The following is a 21,521-nucleotide window of genomic DNA, read 5'->3' as shown; positions in this document are numbered from 1 at the left end:
TAAGGTTTAAGATATGCTAGCTGTAGCATGCTGCATGCACGTATGATATATATGCGAACTGTAAGAGTTCGTGATGGACTAGGAATTATATAAGGAATTAGGAAACCCAACCAAATTAAGATATATATCTGCATCGATCAAGCTAGTGGATCAGAATACTTTGGCTCTCCATCATCGTTTCCGTCCTCATCAACTACGTCTATAATCACGATTATATATATATATATATATATATATATATATATATATATTCCGTCCTCAAAACTCTCTCTCTCTCTCTCTCTCTCTCTCAAATTAATTAATTAACCACATGATGATCTGATCTCTCAACGTACGTACGCCTCCCACTGGCCACAGCGTTCTTTACAGTACCTTCAATCTCCTCGCACGCCCAGGTAACATCGATCATATATATATATACTCTTCGATCACGGCTTCATGATGATATCCCTGTTTATCATTCTTTCAATATCAATCGCTAGCTCTTGGACAACGTCATTCTTAACATGATATTAATCTCGCACGTCTTGGATCAATATTGATTATCGTTCTCACGTACGTACGCTGTTTAATGTTGTTGATCATGTTGTTGCTGATTTCAGTGGGATTAATTTTAACGAGGTCTGATTTAATAGGTGTTGTTTTTAGACGAGGTTAGAGTAGTTGCTTTGTTTTTATTTATTTATTGAAGTCTAGTACTTCCTCTTGTTATACTGCAGATTAAATACCTCTGATCTCTGATCGATGAGGTTTTTTTTTTTTAAATAGTGTTTTCGGGGCCCTGGTGTTCACACTTTTTAACTATTTCGTGGAACAGAACATATATAAATAGGAAAACGATATTTACAATTATAAAATTTGTAAACGTCGTGTAATAATTTTTAAAAAAATTAATAAATATGAGATTTACATGATAAAAAACAAATTTTTTAATAATAAATTCTATCATTTTTTTAAAAAAATTATTTACACACTCTACGATTGTATTTAAAATTATTCATATAAATAACCCGAAGATAAGCAGAAAGGTTTTTGTTTTTGTAATATTGTAATTTTTATTGTTATTGCTTAGAATTATTTTCTTCTTCATGTTTAAGCGTACTGCGTGGTGATTGAGCTCATCATGTTGATCAGCATTAATAGTTTGGAGTCACAAAACAAAACACTGTTATATATATACTTTCGAGAGTACGTACAGACGACAAAGATTAACGATGATATATGAAGATTGTTCATGATATCCATTAATATTGTATTCATGTATTGTATTGATGTAGATCGATCGAGATGACAACACACATGAGCGAAGATGAGTCAGGCGCAGTACCAAGTGCAGAGATGGTTGGAAATGCATTCGTGGATCAGTATTACTGTACTCTTTATCAATCACCGGAGGAGGTTCACAGATTTTACAATGATTCAAGCATCCTTACCCGACCTGGACCTGACGGTGTCATCTCATCTGTCACAACTTTGCAAGTACGTTTTTCCAAATAATTAAATATCTATCTATCTATAAAATATACATGCATGAAATCATTTAATTATATAGTTCAATGATATGATACGAGATCAGATAAAATATTTTTTTAAAAATTGAATAAGATAAAATGAGATAAGATAAAAAAAAATATTTTATTTTGTAGACTTTACCTGCAAAAGCATCGTCAATATTCCAACTAAAACACACACATCATGCAGGGTACTTCAAATTCTCAAAAATTAATTTTTTTTTATGATTTTTTATAGTATTTAAACTAGCCAGTTATAATTTCAATAGTTTTTTTTTGTTTAAAATAAATTGACATTTTTCGCTTTGGAACAGGCCATTAATGACAGGATACTATCCTTGGACAACGTGAAGTATAAGGCAGAAATATTGACTGCTGATTCTGAGTTTTCATACCAGGGTGGGGTGATGGTTTTAGTTACTGGTTGTTTAACTGGAGACAACAATTATAGAAGGAAATTTACTCAATCTTTCTTTCTAGCCCCCCAAGAGAAAGGATACTTTGTCTTGAATGATTTTTTCAGACATGTGGGTGAATCTGAAACCGATGATCAGGCTGATTCAGTGGCAAATAATCAGATTACAGAAAGTTCCTCAAAAGCTGTTGCTTTAACACCTGGGTCTGCAGGTAAGTATCTTGTTTCGAGGTGTTCTATATTCTTTTGTTTTTGTTTTTCTTTCGGGGTGTCCTGGTAAGTATCCTCTCTGATGGATTTATTGTTTTTTCAAAATTGCAGAGCCATCTCATGGTTCTGACCACCCAGAACCCAATCAAACTACCCATGTAGAGGATGATACTCATGAACATAAGGATGATAGTCAACAATTGTCCAACGGCCAATTGTCAGTTAGTGAAAAGGGAATTGATCATGAGAAGCATTCAATTGATCATTCAAGTCAGAGTGCTGAAAGTCCACTCACTGAGACAGCTCCTACAATCCAGGAGGATGCTCCAAAGAAGTCTTTTGCATCAGTGGTGAGTAAAATTTATAGCCGTCTTGCTAGTGTTATCTCACTGACCTGAAAATACTCAATTGCCTTGTGTATATAATCCTGCTCGTTCCAGGTGCATGCATTGAAGAAGAATGATTCTCCATTTCATGTGAGGGCTCCCCCTTTCCAATCTACAAATCGGTCCTGTGCATCTGTAGCACCCGATCAAGCTTCCGCTGCTAGTTCCAATAGTACTTTGGAAACAGTAAATGATCATGCAGGTTTTGTGTTTGATCTTCTTGTGTTCTTGTTCATTGATACCTGGAATGTTGCTGAGAATGAGATGTTATAACGCCTTCTGTTTTGGTTACCAACTAATTGTTTGTTCTAAAATATTTGATTGATTCTTGTTTCAGTGAAGACTTATGCCATATTTCTCCCAAATCTGCCTATGCATGCCACCGCCGAACAACTTGAAGTAGTTTTCAAAACATTTGGTCCGATCAAGCATGATGGTATTCAAGTTAGAAGTAGCAAGGTCCATCTCAAACTTAACTTGGCCTAATTCCATTTAGAGTTATTATTGTTCATGGAAAAAATCTATTCATCATCCATTTTCTCATCAATTTGTGAACCTATAATCTAATACCACATCATGGGATAATGAGAAAAATAATGATGAGTAGCATTACCATTCATGATACTCAAGTATTCTGCACTGCAATCTTTTATCTTGCAACAGGGGTCATGCTTTGGTTTTGTTGAATATGAGTCTGCTAGTTCCATGCAGAGTGCCATGCAGGTATTGACCTCTGCTGTTTCATTTTCTTTGCCCCTTAATTTGTTTCTTTGTCGTGAGCCTAAAGCCCATCTTGTCTTGCTTAATTTCAAGCTTCAATCTTATGCTTGTTACCATGCTTTTACTGGGTTCTTTTCCCCCTAAACAACCACTTCTTACTGAAGCTTTTAGAAAGCCTCATGTTCTGAACTGATCTGCAACTTTGGTTTTTAGAAGTTCTGATGTGATTCTACATCTAACTTTCAACTTTTCTATTTGATCAGGCTTCTCCAATCTTCATGTTCGATCGCAAACTTCACATTGAGGAAAGGAGAGGCAAGTAGTTGAACTCTTACCCATCATTCTTCTTCTTAATTTTGATATTGTGTTTGTGGAATGGTTTCCTGGAAATCTCAGCATCTTTGCCAGTTGGGCAAACCTACTCTCCTTCCCATCCAATTGGAGCTAGCTAAGGAGTTTAAGTTTTCTCATGCAGCAAACAATGATATAGGGAAGTTTCCATCAGGACGGGCTGGTTTTCGAAATGATAACTTCAGGATTCGTGGAAACTTCAGGGGTGGGAGTTTTGGTGGAGGTAGGGGCTATGGCAGAAATGATTTTGAGAAGATCAGAGGTGATTTCTCAAGTCGAACACACCATAATGGTACTGGACGGAATGGAGAAAATGGACACAAAATGGCCAGAGCTTAGCTACCCGTGAAGCGCTCTCAAGGCTGCAGCCAGCATGAACTTGGCCGTGACGGCTCATCATTTTACTTATTTCTTTTCTTTTCTTTTTTCTCTTTTTAATGACAATGAAAAATGATTCGTACAAAGCTCTCAACAAATAAGTTTCGCGCAAACTTTTGTAGAAAAAGGGAATCTCACTTTGAAAAGTATAAAAAATATATATATTTTTTTTAGTGAGATCTACTTTTTTATAAAAGATATACACGAAATTTATCTATTTAAAACTTGTACCTAACATTTCTCAATGTTGTAAATGTCAGTTTTTTAATTTTATTTTTTCCATTACTTCTAGGGTTTTGAATTTTGGATTATTGAGTACATAATCTAATTTTTAGACTATTGTTTTTTATGTTATCCATATTTTAATTTTGTCAATTCGAAAGTTTAAATCAATAAAAAATTAATTATTTAATAACATCTTAACAGTTCATCTGATCATTGAGAAGAGATGTTAATGGAAACTATCACTTTCATATCTTTATAAAATTTAATTTTTATGGGATTATCAAAATGAAAAAGGATGATGTGACCACTATGAAGTTTAATCTTCAAGTGATTATATAACCACTTGGTTTGATTTAGACTTAAATATGATGTAATTCTCATCTCATATTTATTATTGACAACACACCATCAAACAAGTCTAAACAATATCAAAAAGAGATATCACTAATTCTATGTTTATGATTTGGGAAATGATTCGTACAATTTTAAATGTGCAAGGTTTTGTATTCTCTTTAAAAAATAATAAAAAAAAAATTAAAATAGGTTACTTTTTTTTAAAGAAAATTTATAGAACTAGAACATCTTAAAATTATATATAACATTATTTCATTTTTCAAACAATGAGGCAAAAAAAAAACTTTGAACATTAATAATCTAATTTGAAATTTTAGTCGTATAACCACCAACTATTTTTGTGTCAGGGTTTTGTTATACATCAATAGCTATTCACTCTCACACCTTATAATTAACAATTATTTTTTACAAGATGTGGAGTGTAGGATAATAAATAGTGACTAATGAAAAAAATTATTTTTTGTGTCATGATAAGCATCTTTTACGAGAGTACTCATCACTCTTTTTTTTTTTAAAAAAAAATGTCCCAAAAGCTGGATCTTGATATATTTGCCAAGTCAGTATATAAAGCATACATTTTACATGATTTAAATAATAGGATTAGATTTATAATATTTAAATTTTAAAATTCATCTTTTAAATCAAATTATACCTATAAATTTTAAATTATCTACTTTATACATCGGTTTGAAAATAATTTATTTTAAATTAAATTACTTTCCACTTAATCACTAATAAAGAGAAAACAAGAAAAAAGAATAAAGAAAGAAATAAAAAGTTTGAAACATTATATCCAGTAAATAATGCGTCAATCATAGAAGAAAAATCAAAATTATAAATATCTTTTTTCATAACAATCACATCGTTCGAGGTATCTATGAACTCTTTTTACTTGCGTTATTTTCTCGCTTGCCAAAGGCCCAGTGGCCCATCCATGATTTCTCCCATTTTTCTTTCCTTCTTTCGTTTTCTCACGGTTATTTAGGCTACTAGGTTTCGTTTGGATGACAAATATCTCTCAATTCATCTCAATTTATCATTACAATTTTTTAAAATTTCAACATAAAATATAATAAATAATTTAACTTTTTCAAATTCTAAAATAATAATAATATTAAAAAATAATATTCTAATAATATTTTATCATCTCAACTCAACTCAACTCAACTCACTTCAACATCCAAACGCAACATAAAATGTATCCGTATGGACTTGCAAAATGTTCAAGAACTCTCGCATGGTAACAGGCTCCTGAGGCCATGTTTTCAACCGAGGGTTTTTTCTCTGCTCGCCGGACGGGGGAACAAATCTCTGTTTTCTCTTCGATTTTAGCTACCCAACCTATCCTTAGATCAGCTTTGACAACCTCTGAAACCAATCTTCGAGAGGTATGTTTGTTATTCTTCCATCTCTTCATCTGGGCTTCTCTGTGATTGATTGGTTTTCATTTTATACGGGTTCTGTGATTACTGAATAGCCGTCAAGAATCGGCTGATGGGTTTTCATTTCATGCTTTTGTTTTGGTGAAAAGTTACGTTATCATTGGTTGGGGTTTGGTGCCACTACAGTAGCTATTCTGTGTTTCCATTTGTATACGATTGTTGTAGATGGTGGGACAATAGGTGCATTGAAATTTCTGATATGGTTCTTAAAGAACGAAAATTTTGGGTTTTCGGTGTTTGAAAACCGAAAATCTAAGTTGCTTGTGCTGCTTTTCATCTGGGTTGGAATGCTCCTGGCAAAACTATTACTTTCCGTCAGTGGCGCGTGGACGATTTTAGCCATTTTGGCAAGTCGAGATGCATTAAAGAAACTCATTGGTTTTTGTTGCTTTCGGTTTTTATTTCTTATTAAATTCGGTAAGCAACATATTTTTTACAGTTATTTGGACGAATTTTACTTATAAAAAAAAGTTATTTGGACGAATTTTAATATGACTTTCAGTCTCTTTGAGCTCTACTTCGTTAACTTAGTCGAGCTAGTTTAGTTTTGGGTGAAATTGGAAAGATCTAATCTAAAGACTAAAATGTTCTTTATATGTTATAACCTTTTCAACTAAAATTATAGTTCTCCCGACCAGTCAGAGTTGATTGCCTCTCCATTGAAGTGATGGTTTTAGGGGATTTGTTCACATTTAACCCTTTATTTTTACTTATACAACACTTCTAACTTTCAGGTTTTATATTCAGTGGATGAGGTTAATTTCAGTTGATCTGGTTTCAAATATGATCATTGACCTGCTTGCACAAGCAAGACTGTGCTTATGACATAGTGACATTTAGATACCATCTAACATATACTGATGTGGGCAATGCTCAAGCAATTCTCATCCAGGAAGCAAAGCAGGAAAAAGTAAAAACTAATGGAAAAACCACGGTATCATTTTCTTTCTCTTGATCTTTCTGAATCTGCATCTTCTCAGAACACTGAGAGGTCCAATTTAGATGAGAATGGAAGTCGTGGGTCTAGTCTTACTGCAGGCTTGAAGAAAAGAGGTCATGGGAGTCGATCTTGGATTAAAATTGATAAAAATGGCAACTCAAAGATTTTGAAGCTCGACAAGGCCACAATAATGAGGCATTGTTCTTTGCCTGCCAGGGATCTCCGACTTTTGGACCCTTTGTTCATTTATCCTTCTACAATATTAGGACGGGAGAACGCTATTGTGGTCAGTCTTGAACAGATCAGGTGTATAATCACTGCCGATGAGGTTATCCTGATGAATTCCTTGGATGGATGTGTTGTTCAGTACAAGTCAGAATTGTGCAAACGCCTTCGGAGGAATAGAGATAAAGCTGGTAAGAAAATCATTCCAAGCTAAATTGGTTATTGAACTGAACAGAATACTTGGTTCTACCTTCAAAAGCACATCTTAAGTTCTTGCTGAGAAAGGGTGCTGATACCATGCTGTGGAGCCTTTTGAACTCTTTAATTTTACAAAGTTAAATTTTTGCATGGATTGCTTATGATGTCTACCAATTTGATTCAGAGGATCTGCCTTTCGAATTTAGGGCGTTGGAGCTAGCTCTGGAATTAATATGCATGTCTCTAGATGCTCAGGTAACAATCTGCAACACAACCAATTTATGGGAATTGCCTTCTTCTTTTTGGTAAAGTTGCCACACCACTTTGGGAACAATTATGAATGTCCTTGATAAGGAAAAAATCCAGTTTTATAATGTCTCAAACTTTAATATTCAGAAGGATATTCCTTTGGGCTTTTGTCCACAAATCTGATTGGTGTGCTTTTGGCGTTCTTAAAATAATCCCATTTGTACCTCTAAAAAATAAATAAATCAATCAATCCCATTTGATGATCACTGATGAGAATTTTAAACCCATCTTTGCATCTCGTTTCACACTACTCGGACCTGGAACATATTGTTATCAGTCTTAGCTCCTTAAGATTGATATGGTTGGTCTGACACGTTTTTTAACCCTGAGCATAAGGGCTTATCTCCATAAAGTTATAATTTAAAGAGGAAAATGTCTTTTAACACCTTCCCTCAAAACTCTTTTTGCAATATGACCACCAAACTATTAAAACTGTCACTTTACCCCCAGATAATCAATCCTTACTCCATATTAGGTGGAAGCTTGGTTTGCAGTCTTGGATCAGATTGAATCTGGGACAACATTTCCTTGTTCTTTTAGTACTCTGATATATTCATCTTGAACTGAGGTTGGCAATTAAGATGAAGTCTTCATATTAAGTTATAAGAGAAAAAAAAGTGAAGTCTTCGTATTACTTCAGATGAGTCTGTTGGGATGAATTGCATGCATGTGGGAAAGTATTCCCTGATTGGATATTACCTGTTTCATTAATTTGTATTTCTTTAGAGAGCCAAAAAAGCCTCAATCTCAATTACTTGGTGCTTATATGAAGTCTTCTCCACCATTGAATTCTATTTAGATCCACATTTTTCTGTTGAAAATTTGTCAAACATAACCACAATTTTAACATGATAATTTAGCAGGAATACTCCCAAACTAAATCTACAGGATTGTTTCTAATGTCTCGAGCTTAATATTCGCATTCACTTTTGTACTTTGATGGGTTTGGTACAACTTGGGTTTCGCTAGAAGCTATTAAGTGGGTAAGAATATATATTTAAAGTATCATGCAATCTACATGTAAATGTGTTATTTAGTGGACTCTGAATATTGGAAGGTCTGCTCGACAAAATGAAGCTTGAAATAATATTTCTGTTCAACACCTTGCACTATGAAGTTTCTGGATTTGATAGGTAAAAGAACTGGAAAGGGAGATATATCCTGTGCTAGATGAATTGGCGACATCTATTAGCACTCTTAATCTGGAACGTGTGCGTAGACTCAAAGGCCACCTGCTTGCCTTGACTCAGCGAGTTCAGAAGGTAAATATGTCAAGTCTAGGAATCTCCTTGCTTCTCATGTCCTAAATTTAATTTAATTTCCAGGTCCGAGATGAAATAGAGCATCTTATGGATGATGATGGGGATATGGCGGAGATGTATCTGACTGAGAAGAAACAAAGGTCAGAGGCTTATCTGTTAAATGACGTTTCTGTACAAACTGATACTTCAGGTGGGGCCAGAGAGGTTTCAAAATCTGCTCCTGTTTCACCTGTGGGGGCCTTCAGTGGAGCTCCATTTTTGCAAAGGGCTTTTAGTAGTATCATGAGTTCAAGCAAACATGGAAGCTTAATGGATTCATCTGACGGAGAGAACATTGAACAACTGGAAATGTTGCTTGAGGCATACTTTGTTGTCATTGACAATACCATGAGCAAGTTGTTATCGGTATGAGATGTTTTGACTCCTTGTAAAGCATACATTTGACCTAATATGTTTAGTTTCTCAAATAAAAATATTTTAGTTTTGAGATTTATAATTTGGAAATTAGTAAGTTACTTATATCAACCGACTTTGCCACATCTCCTATCACTTATCTTTAACTAACCAGCTTGCATATATGATTTCTTATCATTAAGGCCCGATTCAGATGTGATCTTTATTGCATAGAATATAGCGGGTGTGAGCATGTTATGCCATCCATACTTATAAAGAGAGGCACTTGGTTATTGGGATAGAATCCTCCAATAAGTGATTTGAAGGAATTGCCACTTTACTCTGCTTATGCTGATATCAAATTTTATTTCTTTTATTGGTAACCCAGCTCAAAGAATACATCGATGACACTGAAGATCTGATCAATATTAAACTGGTAAGGCATGATTTTTAACCTTCAGATTTTATGTAGCCTTCCTCATATTCTTTGAATATTAAAACATACATACTAAAATGTGTTATGTTTTCCACCGTCTTCATGAATAGGGCAATGTTCAGAACCAGCTCATACAATTTCAGTTGCTTCTTACGGCTGCGACCTTTGTGGCTACGGTATTTGCTTCTGTAACTGCAGTATTTGGAATGAACTTTGCAGACTCAATTTTTGACCGCCCCTCTACTTTCAATTGGGTTCTGGTTTTTACTGGTTTTACCTGTGGGTTTTTGTATGTCTGTTTCCTAATTTATTTAAGGCATAGGAAAGTCTTTCCGGTGTAAATTCTATTGTGAACTTGACGTAAATAAAGGTACAAGGTTCTTACTTTGGAACTGTAATTCCATTGCGGGTTTCTTCCTTCTCTATCTTTCCATCCTCCAGTTTTCACTTCGGTTCATGTATTCCGGTGTTCCGTTGCCCCCGGAAGCAGAAATGGTTCAATCTAAGGCAGGGGTTGCAGAAAAGGCATTTTACAATATATGGTGCTATTGATCAGGACACATGAAAGGATGGTACTTTGGCCATCTGATCACCGGTTGTGTTGGTTATTCAGCAGCAGCTTCTGCTAAGCTATCCCTTAACGGTTGAAGCGCTCAGCAGTTCCATAATAGGTCTTGAACATGGCTACGAGCTGTTGGGATTCACAAGTTCGTCCTTCAACTAAACTGGGAGGCAGTCACTGTGAATATGCTTCTCTGGAAGGGATTTGGGTTTCTTAGAGTGGGAGAGAGAGACACATGAAGCGGACTTGATCAGCTTTTAATTTTAACTTCCAAGCGTAGAAGCTGTCAAAGTAATACAAGGGTAAATTTCAAGATTGAATTCACAGGGACAATGAGAATTTAGCAAACATTTCATTTTCGCAAGACCACATATTACCGTTTGGAGTTACACGAAAGTTTAAATTGATAAGAAAAGAGATTTAAAGAAATCGTGTGGAAGTTGACTTAAACTTGTAAGAAACAATTAAACAAACACTTGGGATGCAATTTTCGCCCACTAATTTGGTGATGGATTTACTTCTCTTTTCATTTTCTCTCAACCATTCTTTCATTCCTAGAAATCATAGTCGGATAATATAGCAATGAACCACAATTTTATTTTAATAAAACTACTTGACAAATTATATAACAATCATAGAAAAGTGAAAGAAAAACATTAAAGTCATGTTACTTGTTCAAGTATCAATTGTGCCTTTACGTCTACAATTGATCTAAACCAAGAACAAGGAACTCTAATATTTTCTAGATGCACATTGAGATATAATCCATCAAGTTAATCATCAAAAACACTAAATATTGAAGTAAATCCAATCCCAAATAGTCATGGGTTACTCATTGAATCTCAAGCTAAAAATCTAGCCTATCATCTCTAGATTAACAAAATGCTCAAGAAAATTAAGATCTAACGTCATCATATACTGTTTCAAATGAAAGTTACTATATAAAAATATACTGTATCATTCAGATATGCTGAAATTCGAAACTGAGAAGAATAAAAACTGACGGAAAATAAAATGAAATAGCAGTGTTTGCTGAAACCCAAATGTCGAAGAAGAAGAATCAGCAGAAGGAAAATAAAAACCGAAAGAAAGAAAATACTCCCAGTAAACATGCAGAAGAAGAAAAAAAAGATGAGAACTGAAAACTCCAAAAAAATAAAAATAAAAACTGCCGGCGCACGAAATTCCTTTTCTTTTTATACCCTCTGTTTTGCGTTTTATGCCTCCAGATCATGCGTTTCGTCTCTATGCAGTGTGCACGCCTCAGCCGCTGCGTCTCACGTCTGCATCTCCTGCGTTTTGAACCGGTGCTGTGAGTGCGTGAGTGGTTCTGCGTGAGCTCGTCTCCATCGCGTGAGTGCTCGCGTGTGCGTGCGTCCGCGTTTCGCGTCTCGCCCAGCTCTCGTTCCACTTCGTCCGCGTTTCACGTCCGCAGCCCAGCGTTTCGAGCTGTCCAATTTCGTGCGTTTTGACGTGCGGTCCAGGTTCGCGTTTCATCTCCATTTCCTGCGTTCCACTTCGTCCCTGCTGCTGTGCGTGAACTCGTCTGCCTCTCAATTCATCTCCAGCCCAAGTGAGGCCGCCCCTCTCCATTCAATCCCGTGTGTGTGAGTTCCTTTTTGGATGTTGCCTGGCCAGCTGGGTATTTCCAATAATATCCATGTGATTTTAACATCTTTCCCATAATACCCTGCAACATAAATAAGACATGAGTACAATTTTGGAGTATTAATTTTTAGTGTGAACTAACTGCAATACAACTTCTTTCAAGCGCAAAATATCAAAATTTCATATTGAGTCAAGAATTAGAAATTACTACATAATTAAATGCTCATTCATATTTTGGTTAAACAAATCACTCACTTTAGCAATTTAATCATGTAGTTTTTGACATTTTATCAGGACTTCACAACATTTATAGTTGTCACAGTGAATTTCTAGAGCAAACATTAAATGCTCAATAGATATAAGATAGTATGAGGCCCATTTTATATATGAGGAATCATAGAACAATCACTCATTCACAAATTAAAATAATATTATTTTTAAATTTAAACTCAAAAAATTAAAATTAAAATAAAAATAAAAATAAAAACTCTAAAAACAATTATTTTATTAGATAGTTGTTGTTAATTAGTTGTGAAATAGTGATTTATTTTATCATTTTTCTTTATATATCAATCTCTTCTCCGTTCCATATCTAAAAGTATAGTCTCATTGACCATGAACAATTGAGTAGCTTCAGTTGGATATTCTTTTGCTACATGGATTTATTGAGGGGAATTAGGTGCAATTAATGGCATTAAAAGCAATAAAAATTTTATGTGCAGTCATTTTTACGTATTCTTTTACGTACTCCACTAATATAATTACTTGCATCACTTTTTTTTAATATAAAATAACTGTTTTGACAAATCATATCAATGAAATATATAAAGAGTATATAAAAGTAATTGTAGGTAGCAAAATTCTAAAAGCAAAAAAAGCAAGAGGACAGATAATAAATAAATAAAAACAAGGTTGATGAATGCAATTGTGTAGGAGTCTTCAGCTAATAAATAAAAGCCTTCGGCTAAAGAATATTTGAGTAAATAAATCAAAATTGGCTAAAGAAATTTCTTTAGGATGCCTACAGGCTAAATTTCCTAGAAATGTTTTGCAGAAGAGATCGAGATTTCACGCTTGCTCAACTGACGATGATGTGAGAATGGTCTCTACAATATAACAAAAAAGAACAATTTACAATAACAACAGCTGGAATAGCTCAGTTGGCTAGAGCGTGTGGCTGTTAACCACAAGGTCGGAGGTTCGAGCCCTCCTTCTAGCGTTTTTATTTTCCATTTTTTATTTTTGTATATAATAAATTAGTTATTAATGTTTCATTCCTGTGAATTTGTAATAATTCATTCATATCTTGAAAGCTTACTTCTCTTATCTATAACAACATAGCTTTCAAAAAGAGAATGTCTCCCAACTATAATAATATGATCTTATTGTCTGAGTTGATTCGTGAATAATAATATTTTGTAAGTTTCGTTAAAATGTGTTTGAATGTAAATAAATTGAGATGTGTTTGAATGGAAGAAGTGGGTTGAGAGTTGAGATAGATCTTAACTTTTTATGGAAAATTGAAAAAGTAATGAGTCTCATCAATTATTGATTTGAGATGGGTTAAAGTGATTTCATCTGCCAAACACAACCTGAGCCCTCCTTCTAGCATTTTTGTTTTCCATTTTTTATTTTTGTATATAATAAATTATTTATTAATGTTTCATTCCTGTGAATTTGTTAATAATTCATTCTTATCTATAACAACAGAGCTTTGAAAGAGAGAATGTCTCCCAACTATAATAATGTGATCTTATTGCCTGAATTGATTTGTGAATAGTAATATTTTGTAAATTCCGTTAAGATGTATTTGAATGTAAATAGATTGAGATGTATTTAAATGTATGAAGTAGGTTAAGACTTGAGATGGATCTTAACTTTTTATGGAAAGTTGAAAAAATAATGAGTCTCGTCAATTATTGGTTTGAGATGGGTTAAGGTGATTTCATCTTCCAAACACAGCCTGAGTGTTGTTCTATTTCATTAAGCTCCTCTTTCCTTTTGTAATTTGTGGGGGTCTATTATAAATCCGTTATTCAAAAGTACAAACGTTTTCAGAACTAAAAATTCATTCATTTTAGCTGGCCAAGAAAGAGAAGTCACTGCATTTTGGGAATGTCAAAATTAGAACAAATACTGTTGTTATCGTTGATTAGACAATCAAATTGAGAAAATGAGCAGATATATGGCAGAATGCAATCAGGGCAAAGAAAATAGTCTGCACTTTATTCGAAGACTTCCAAATCAAATCTTAAGCATGATTTCACACTCCTACTTTCACCTTAGGCCATTCCTTTTGAGTGCAAAATTTGTTGGAACTGGGTCCTGACTCTTCTTTTTTTTTTAAAAAAAAAAAAAAGCATGCAACTAAATTTTCTACTAAAATGGTCATTTGGTGGGGGAAAGATGCTTGCATTACAACAGTACAGTGTAATTTACTATGCATATTCCTAAAAGATACATGCTGTCTCAACACTCAAAATGGACAGCAGAAGCCAATATTGATCAGAATAGATGGACATTCACATGATCAACCAGCATCCCGCGACATAGCAATGCATCAACCAGAAATACAAGAGGAGTGCAATTAATTTTAAGGTGGAATTTCTAGCAATGCCCTTTCGGCAGCCTACTTATTTTCGATGCCCTGATGATCCCATAAGAACTCCAACAGCTACAATAAACATAAACAACATACTGACAAGTAATACATATGTCCTTCCTGATGATTTCCGATACTCTCCAAAGATAAGTATTCCCCAAAAGGTGCTCACAAGTGGAAGTGCCTGATATTACACCAAATTGAAATGAGCATCAGCAGTTGGTGAACATGCAGGTGTGACAGGCACAACACTTTTTCTACCAGTTTTTAAGAGAAAAAGTGGACGTATTTAAGCCAAAAAATTACTGACAAAATAAATCTTAAGATTTTTTTTCAACGATTTTATGGATGCATTACAATAGACTATCTTATATACGAAATAACACTAACCTGAACAGCATCTGCAGCCGCATATCCTGCAGCTTGACCCCCCATAAATTGGAGACCATTGCCAAACCCACACAAAAATCCAGCCAAAAAGGCCCAGCCTCGGCCATTCCAGTCTCTCACATAAGCCTTAAGTGATGATCTGGGTAAATTTAGTACAGGGTGGTAAAGGAAGGTGATGTTCAGAATGATGGCAAGGACAAAACAGGAGACTGAGAAGTAGAAAAATGCTGTATAGACAGACAAGTGAGGAACCCCTTCCTTTAAAGTGTCCCATTGATCATTTGTTGCCAAATTGAATGCTGGTGTGAATAGAGAGAAGCAGCCACCAGCAAAGAAAGTTATGGTCAGTCCAATCAAGGTGCTCTTCCCAAACACCTGCAGTCAGAATCATACATGTAGTCTAAGTGTTACATCCATGGATAGATGTCTATATATGCCTGGTGGTTGAGCAATTCATTTAAAAAGAAAGAAGTGGGCCAATAAAAAAAGTATAGAGGTTCTGGGCAGTCACCAGCTTATAATTTCAAGCACAATTACCTCACATTGATTGCATGCATGTGGGAGATAAATAAATGAAAGTGCCACTGTTCAAGATTAATACTATCCATGGCTATCGAAACCTCAGTGAGAGAATATAATTTAGATTAATAACCACCCACCTTAATTGCTCTTCTGTTCTCAAGTGCTATGAGAAAACCTGCAGTCCCAGCTTTGGCTTTCCCTGCAGAACAACTTCCATTTTCGAGATCCTTCGCTCCAACTGTTGACGTGATGACATCCAATATTTAGACAGAAAATCAAAATACCTGTTTTAATAAATTAAAAGGAGCCCAAAGACAAGAAACCAAAAGTCTAGAGAGAGGTCCTTACCATTGTTTGTAACTGTTTCTTTAGACGTGGAAACATCTGTAGCCCTGTCAAAAATGGAAGCATCAGCATTATATGATCAATATTGCATGAGAAGAAAGGAAAGAATCCCCAGTGCAGTACAAGTTTTACTGAAAAATTACCTAACCCTGCAAATTTAGAGCATGGAACTCTTTCAGAGATCAAAGATAAAGTGGAAAAGCAACATTGTATAATGACGCCTGGTTTGGATAGAGAGATGCTTCCATCTCATCCTATTTCATCTCATCTCATCACCATCTCATCTCAATATCCAAACACCACAAACACAAACACTTTTTTAATTTCAAATCTTCAACTTTTTCATCTAATTATTACCTAATTATTACAATTTTTCCAAACTTCTAAACAAAACACAAAAAATAATTCAATTTTTTCAAATCTCAAAGTAAAAATAATATTAAAAAATTATACTCTAACAATATTTGAACTTTATAATATTTTTATTCAACTTTTTCTCTCTCATTTTCCAAAACCCCATAAAACATTTTAACTCAAACCATTTCTAACTCATCTCATCTCAACTCAAATATCTCACTACTATTCACAAACCATCTCATCTCAACTCACTATCCAAACCAGTTACTTACTTCATTGACTTTCCAAAAGGAAAAAAAAAAACTTCTTTTTTTTTAATCTGAGTCTTTTACACTTTGTTGCTGCTTATCATTGACTGGCCCGTGTCTATGTTTCTCATTCATCTCTAGTATACAAGCACGTCACCCAAAAATTGTATTAATTTGAAACCCAGGACAACAATGATTTGTAATTTTTATTTTTTGGATCTTGTTTCCCATTGGAAAAAACTAAGCCAGAACAAATAACAGAAAATAATGCAAAAACGAACCACATTGAAAGAGTTTAATAACCAATAAGGATTCAAGATTCTGCAAGCTATTTGGCCCATATAGGAAACCGATTAGGCAACAGTTACTATAGACAAAAGAAACCTTAGTTCTAGATCAGCACAATTCCATTTATAACTAATGAGGACAGAGGCATACTCGGCTCCAACTGTATAATCACTTGACAAACTTTCAAGCTTTTTTTTATTATCAGCTGCATTGGATGCATGAAGAAAAGAGCCAAGACAAACCGCAGTCAAGAAGCAACCGACACCAGGGAAAAGAATCTCAGCTTTGTTGATTTTGTCATCCAAAAAGTAATTCAAGGTTGTGCCTGTCACAATCGGAAGAGAGACTATAATGAAAAAAAATACATCTTGCCAACCTTTTATTTCATGGTTTCTGTTTAAAATGCATATCCAGACACATATACATGTGCACATACATAAGAATGTGTGTGGTTGTGTGCACATGCTCAGGTGTGCATGTTGATGTGCCTCTGTGTGGAGAGATAGAGAGACACCTATAACCACAGTGATGCTTGAAGTGATCACTTCCGTCACTGATAAACCAACAAAAGCCCAAGCATACTGAGTAGATAGGTTGCCAATGCTGAGCACCACCCCACCCGACATTGCAAACAAAACAGAGGGCCAGTTATTCTGCATCAAGCACCATAATGAAATCACAGATCAGTTGTAACTGATATGATGCCATTGAACCGAGACTCACGTCCAACTATGTAGCATCAATCACCTCAGAAGATTCAGAACTACTTCTGTTTGAGACACAACACAATTAACATACTTATGGCACATAATTACAACTTGATGGGGGATAGAACAGAAACTAACTCAAAATGAACCACCTACTGTAGATTCAATTATTTAAGAAAGCATGGCATCATCCCCAAGCAACAAAAGAGATTTCGTCATCCAATGACATTTCATTCAGCATCCTTCAACAGCTTCCAAGGCATTCTCTCATCTCAAAGGAGCATCCCTCATTACGTCCCAGCATTCACACTATGGTGTCCTAGAGTCGATTAGTAAACATGCCAATAAATCACAATACCAGAGTTTAGCCGCCTAAATCCTAGAAAGTCTGGAGTAGATGGCTTTCCTAAGTGAAATCATCAAGAGCATCAACTAAAAATTAAGTTCATATTTTCACGCATTTTTTCCTCACGAACAACAACCAATTGTTAGTTTGGAAGTTGCACAGAGCGAAGACAATTTTCAAGCAGTTGGGAGGACTTGTACCCAAGCTATACAACCAGACTTCAACAACAAATCAGCTGTTATCACATATAACTATTATTGACACAACAGAGTTGCAGGAATTTTTCATACAAGTGAGCTGTCCAGAAAGATAGCTTCATACTTTTTCAAACAAGCAAGCAAATTTTTTACTGCAGCTACAATCTTACATCCCCAGAGAGAGAGAGAAGACATAATACACTAGAGCACTATCAGTGATTATCTAACTCCACTTAGGAAAAAAAACCTCCGTCTTAATTCTTTTCATAGATCTGCACCCAAACTTTCCGATAGTTTCCACATACTTAGTTAAGCAATAAAACATGGGATATCAATCTACATACGATAAGCTCCTCTGTTTTAATTGTTCAGAGTTACAGCTGAATAAATTTACAGTCATTACAGTTCCCAATCCATGAAAAGATCGAAAGAATGAAGTATTTCTTTCTTTTCTGTATACTGATCTTAGACAGTACTTTTGCCCCTATTCATTTCATATGCATGGAAAAGGTAATAGCCCAATGAACTGGAGGAAGAGAGAGAACAAAGTAGAAGGTTGGCATGTATGTTAATGTGATCTAGTTGGGTTTTTTACCACAAGTGGAGCAAAAAAAAATTGGGTTTCCAGATCTATTCAACTCATATCCATAGAAAAATGTGAACCAATGTCCTTTATACTTCCAGCTCAGACAGAACAATAAAAAAGAGCCAGTCATTTATGGTTGACTACAATAAACAAGTCGTCAGATTCTCAATATTTTCTTCCCCAGCAAGAGGTCACATTAGAAGCATACCTAAACATAAGAAAGGAAAATAACATGATTATATTAGATCATAACAATTAACAACAGTAACACCAGAAAATAAAGCTCTACCATATTGTTTTTACTTTGCATTGAAGAATGCATCTTTTCTATTCACGCTTATACTTTCATCAGAATTAATTTTCATTTTCCAACATCATTTTCATGAGGACTGGTTTGCAAATGCTTCGAGAAATAAGTCACAGTAATTTATTCACCAGATAAAAGACATAAATGATAACAAAATGTTAAGAACGCCACCTCTAATATACATAGAGACTTACCTGAGAAAGTTGAACAAAAAAATTGGGAGAATCAGGTGTGCTCTTGCCTATCTCCCCAAATGTTAAAGCAATAATGACAGCAGCCAAGAGATTTGTGATCGAGTAGTCAAGGTAAGTATGTTGAGGAAGACGACCACGTCTTTCCAGGAGAGTCATAACAGCAGGCCATGTGCCCAAGAACATCAAGGAAATCAGCATGCATAGGATGGCACCTCCTTTGCTCTCCACCAAATACATTTTCAAATCCCCAGATGTATAATCCTCTCAGTTGGAGTAATTGAGGAGGTATTCAATGAAAATCCAGCAGGGAGACCCTCCTAGAAAAATCCTGCAGGGAAAGGCAATATGAATTACTCTGTTTCATCTGGCTTACCACGTACATGTAGTATAGTACTACCCACTCATTTTGATAGCCAATAGAAGCACTTGAGGCATTCCAGACCCATAATACAGGATGGAAATTCAGTTGCCGCAAAAAACTGAAATACAGGGGTCCCACTATAAAGGGAAGAAGAGAAACGTTGACTATGTAAGTAAGAAAGAAAACAAAATCTTCACATACACAGCGGAAATGAAAGAGAACAGATGAATTATAGAATCTCAGATTCAGAAGATTTAACTTCTGGCTACTGCTCCTCATGTTTAGAAAGAGACAAAAAACAAAACAAAAGCCCCCAAGGTAGAAGTGATTAAAAATATGCAATTCAGAGGGTCCCAAAGAGAATATCTTGATGAATAAAATAACGGGCAAAAGAACAGTAGTGGCGGCGAAAACGGCGAAGCATCCGGAACACACAGCGTTGCAGAGCAAAATCCAATACTCTAATGACTAATGAAAAACGTAGAAACCCAACTGTCCACACAAGAAATCTCAAAAGCATCTACAGCCCACTATTTAAGGAATGTAAATTATAACTTACAATTCACCTACCGACCAAAACCCGATGCAAACCCCACTACATGGGACACCAAAGTAGGCCAAAGAAATCCTCCGCACGCATCACAACCACGATCACAAGTTCACCACCTCAGATTCTTAGGTAGGAAGTTTCCATACTACGTGCAAAACCGGGAGAAACGGACAAGAGAGTGGCAACACAGAGAACCAAGAGAGAGCAGTTTGGATACAGAGGGTGATAATGTAAGCCGTGTAACGAATCAATCATATAAACTATAAAGAGCTTTCAGAATCGGGAACCTTGGATGCGGATTCCCAGAGATACAGTTGCTTCTTTTACAGTTTCCCACGTTCACTCGCAATAAGTCATCGAAGGTAGATAAGGGCGGATTCATATTATTATTATATAATGCCGGGTCAAAGAATCGCGAGAAGTCGACTTCGTGGTTTGAAAAAACTGGAGGAAGATGTCGACAAGGAAAACAAACCCAAGCGTAAAGAATCATGCAAGGGAATGCAACTTGCAAATGATTCGATTCCGAATATTCACAACCTCAATACAGAGGAATCAAAAGTAAAACAGTTTTCATATTAAAATATGGATGGGTTGCTATATTTAACATTAAAAAGTGAATACAGTAATCAAATTGATACTGCTGATAAAAGCCGGTGCGGAGTACGACCGTCACCAGATTTTCATATTCTACGAGTGTTTTAACTTTTGTCACTTTGTGTGTGGTTCTAGCTAGCTTGTTTGTGGGTTCATTTTCATTGCCTTCCCTTTTCACACGGAACTCGGAATATCTCGGAAGTTCTCTTTGAAAGAGTAATACCCCGTAACAAGCTTGGTGTTACGGGGTATTAAAAAAATCTGATATTGTGGTAGAGTCAAGGAGATAAAGATCCAACAAGTAATCTCACACACGTTAACTATTATCTGTTAAATTTATTTTAAATAAAAATAATTTTATAATCGACAAATCACATCAATTTATAAAATTATTTTTATATAATACATTCATAACTAAAGTATTTCACTTCTTAAAAAAAGAATTAAAAAAAAAAGAAGAGCTCTGGTTAACATGCTTATATTGTTGCTAAAGAATGGATAGTATGGCTACAATTGTCAACTTTAAAAATTTTGTAAATGATAAAATATTTTTGAGTTAAATTTCTCCATGGTCGATAATACCTTTAATCGCATTGCCTAACATAGATAGTTGTTCTCCATATTGGCGACAAAAATCTAAACTCATTGATAATAAGTTAATAGCTTATGCCTGTTCATTAACAACGAACAAAAAACTTCGTCGCAAATTTCTCAATCCATCCAGTTTTGTTCGTTTAAAAACCTAGCTATTCTTTTTTTTTAAAATTCTACTCTTCATCCTCACACACCACACATAATTTTTTAATTTTTAGTTTTTTTTCTCTTACTATATATGTGGTGTATGGATGATAAGTAAATAATTCAATTAGTTTAAAAAGAATAAAACCAAAAAAAAAATTAAAGTGTAGTGTTAGTGTGAGTGTGAGTGTGGTGTGTGAGGATGATAAGTAGAAGTTTTAATTCTTATTATTAATAATTACCGTTAATAAATTATCTAGA

The 21,521-nt window shown here is 34.9% G+C and overlaps 3 protein-coding genes and 1 non-coding gene across 8 annotated transcripts; 3 read left to right on the top strand and 1 right to left on the bottom strand.

Moving 5' to 3' along the window:
- Positions 1–323: 323 nt before the first annotated feature.
- On the top strand, positions 324–4,249 carry LOC108989367 (nuclear transport factor 2-like). The gene is made up of 9 exons (XM_035686687.1): positions 324–395; positions 1,278–1,479; positions 1,826–2,138; positions 2,248–2,486; positions 2,577–2,724; positions 2,860–2,981; positions 3,186–3,245; positions 3,506–3,557; positions 3,718–4,249. Exons 2-9 carry the CDS (start codon positions 1,288–1,290, stop codon positions 3,930–3,932), a joined length of 1,341 nt encoding a protein of 446 aa, XP_035542580.1. The 5' UTR covers positions 324–395; positions 1,278–1,287; the 3' UTR covers positions 3,933–4,249.
- A 1,493-nt stretch (positions 4,250–5,742) lies between these two features.
- Positions 5,743–10,158, top strand: LOC108989384 (magnesium transporter MRS2-5-like). Of its 2 annotated transcripts, XM_018962960.2 has the most exons (8): positions 5,770–5,938; positions 6,727–6,926; positions 7,020–7,348; positions 7,540–7,610; positions 8,798–8,926; positions 8,990–9,331; positions 9,708–9,755; positions 9,866–10,158. In XM_018962960.2, the coding sequence occupies exons 2-8, from the start codon at positions 6,913–6,915 to the stop codon at positions 10,094–10,096; spliced, it is 1,164 nt and encodes a 387-aa protein (XP_018818505.1). In that variant the 5' UTR covers positions 5,770–5,938; positions 6,727–6,912; the 3' UTR covers positions 10,097–10,158. The 2 variants fall into 2 exon arrangements, with proteins under 2 accessions (XP_018818503.1, XP_018818505.1); XM_018962958.2 differs by having other exon boundaries at positions 5,743–5,938; positions 6,727–7,348.
- Positions 10,159–13,070: 2,912 nt separating this feature from the next.
- On the top strand, positions 13,071–13,144 carry TRNAN-GUU. Its single transcript has one exon. It is a non-coding gene; the product is annotated as a tRNA-Asn (tRNA).
- A 1,205-nt stretch (positions 13,145–14,349) lies between these two features.
- On the bottom strand, positions 14,350–20,525 carry LOC108989371 (ureide permease 1-like). Of its 4 annotated transcripts, none has more exons than XM_018962938.2 (8): positions 19,935–20,525; positions 19,015–19,342; positions 17,192–17,330; positions 16,828–17,002; positions 15,788–15,831; positions 15,577–15,677; positions 14,918–15,292; positions 14,350–14,711 (listed from the first exon to the last, which is right to left on the bottom strand). In XM_018962938.2, exons 2-8 carry the CDS (start codon positions 19,249–19,251, stop codon positions 14,559–14,561), a joined length of 1,224 nt encoding a protein of 407 aa, XP_018818483.2. In that variant the 5' UTR covers positions 19,252–19,342; positions 19,935–20,525; the 3' UTR covers positions 14,350–14,558. The 4 variants fall into 4 exon arrangements, with proteins under 4 accessions (XP_018818483.2, XP_018818482.2, XP_035542578.1 ...); XM_018962937.2 differs by having other exon boundaries at positions 19,946–20,460; XM_035686685.1 differs by lacking the exon at positions 19,935–20,525 and adding an exon at positions 19,577–19,874.
- Between the last annotated feature and the right edge of the window lie 996 nt (positions 20,526–21,521).

Source organism: Juglans regia, chromosome 16, assembly GCF_001411555.2.
Source record: "Juglans regia cultivar Chandler chromosome 16, Walnut 2.0, whole genome shotgun sequence".
NCBI lineage: Eukaryota > Viridiplantae > Streptophyta > Magnoliopsida > Fagales > Juglandaceae > Juglans > Juglans regia.
This window is presented reverse-complemented; position numbering and strand designations above follow the sequence as displayed.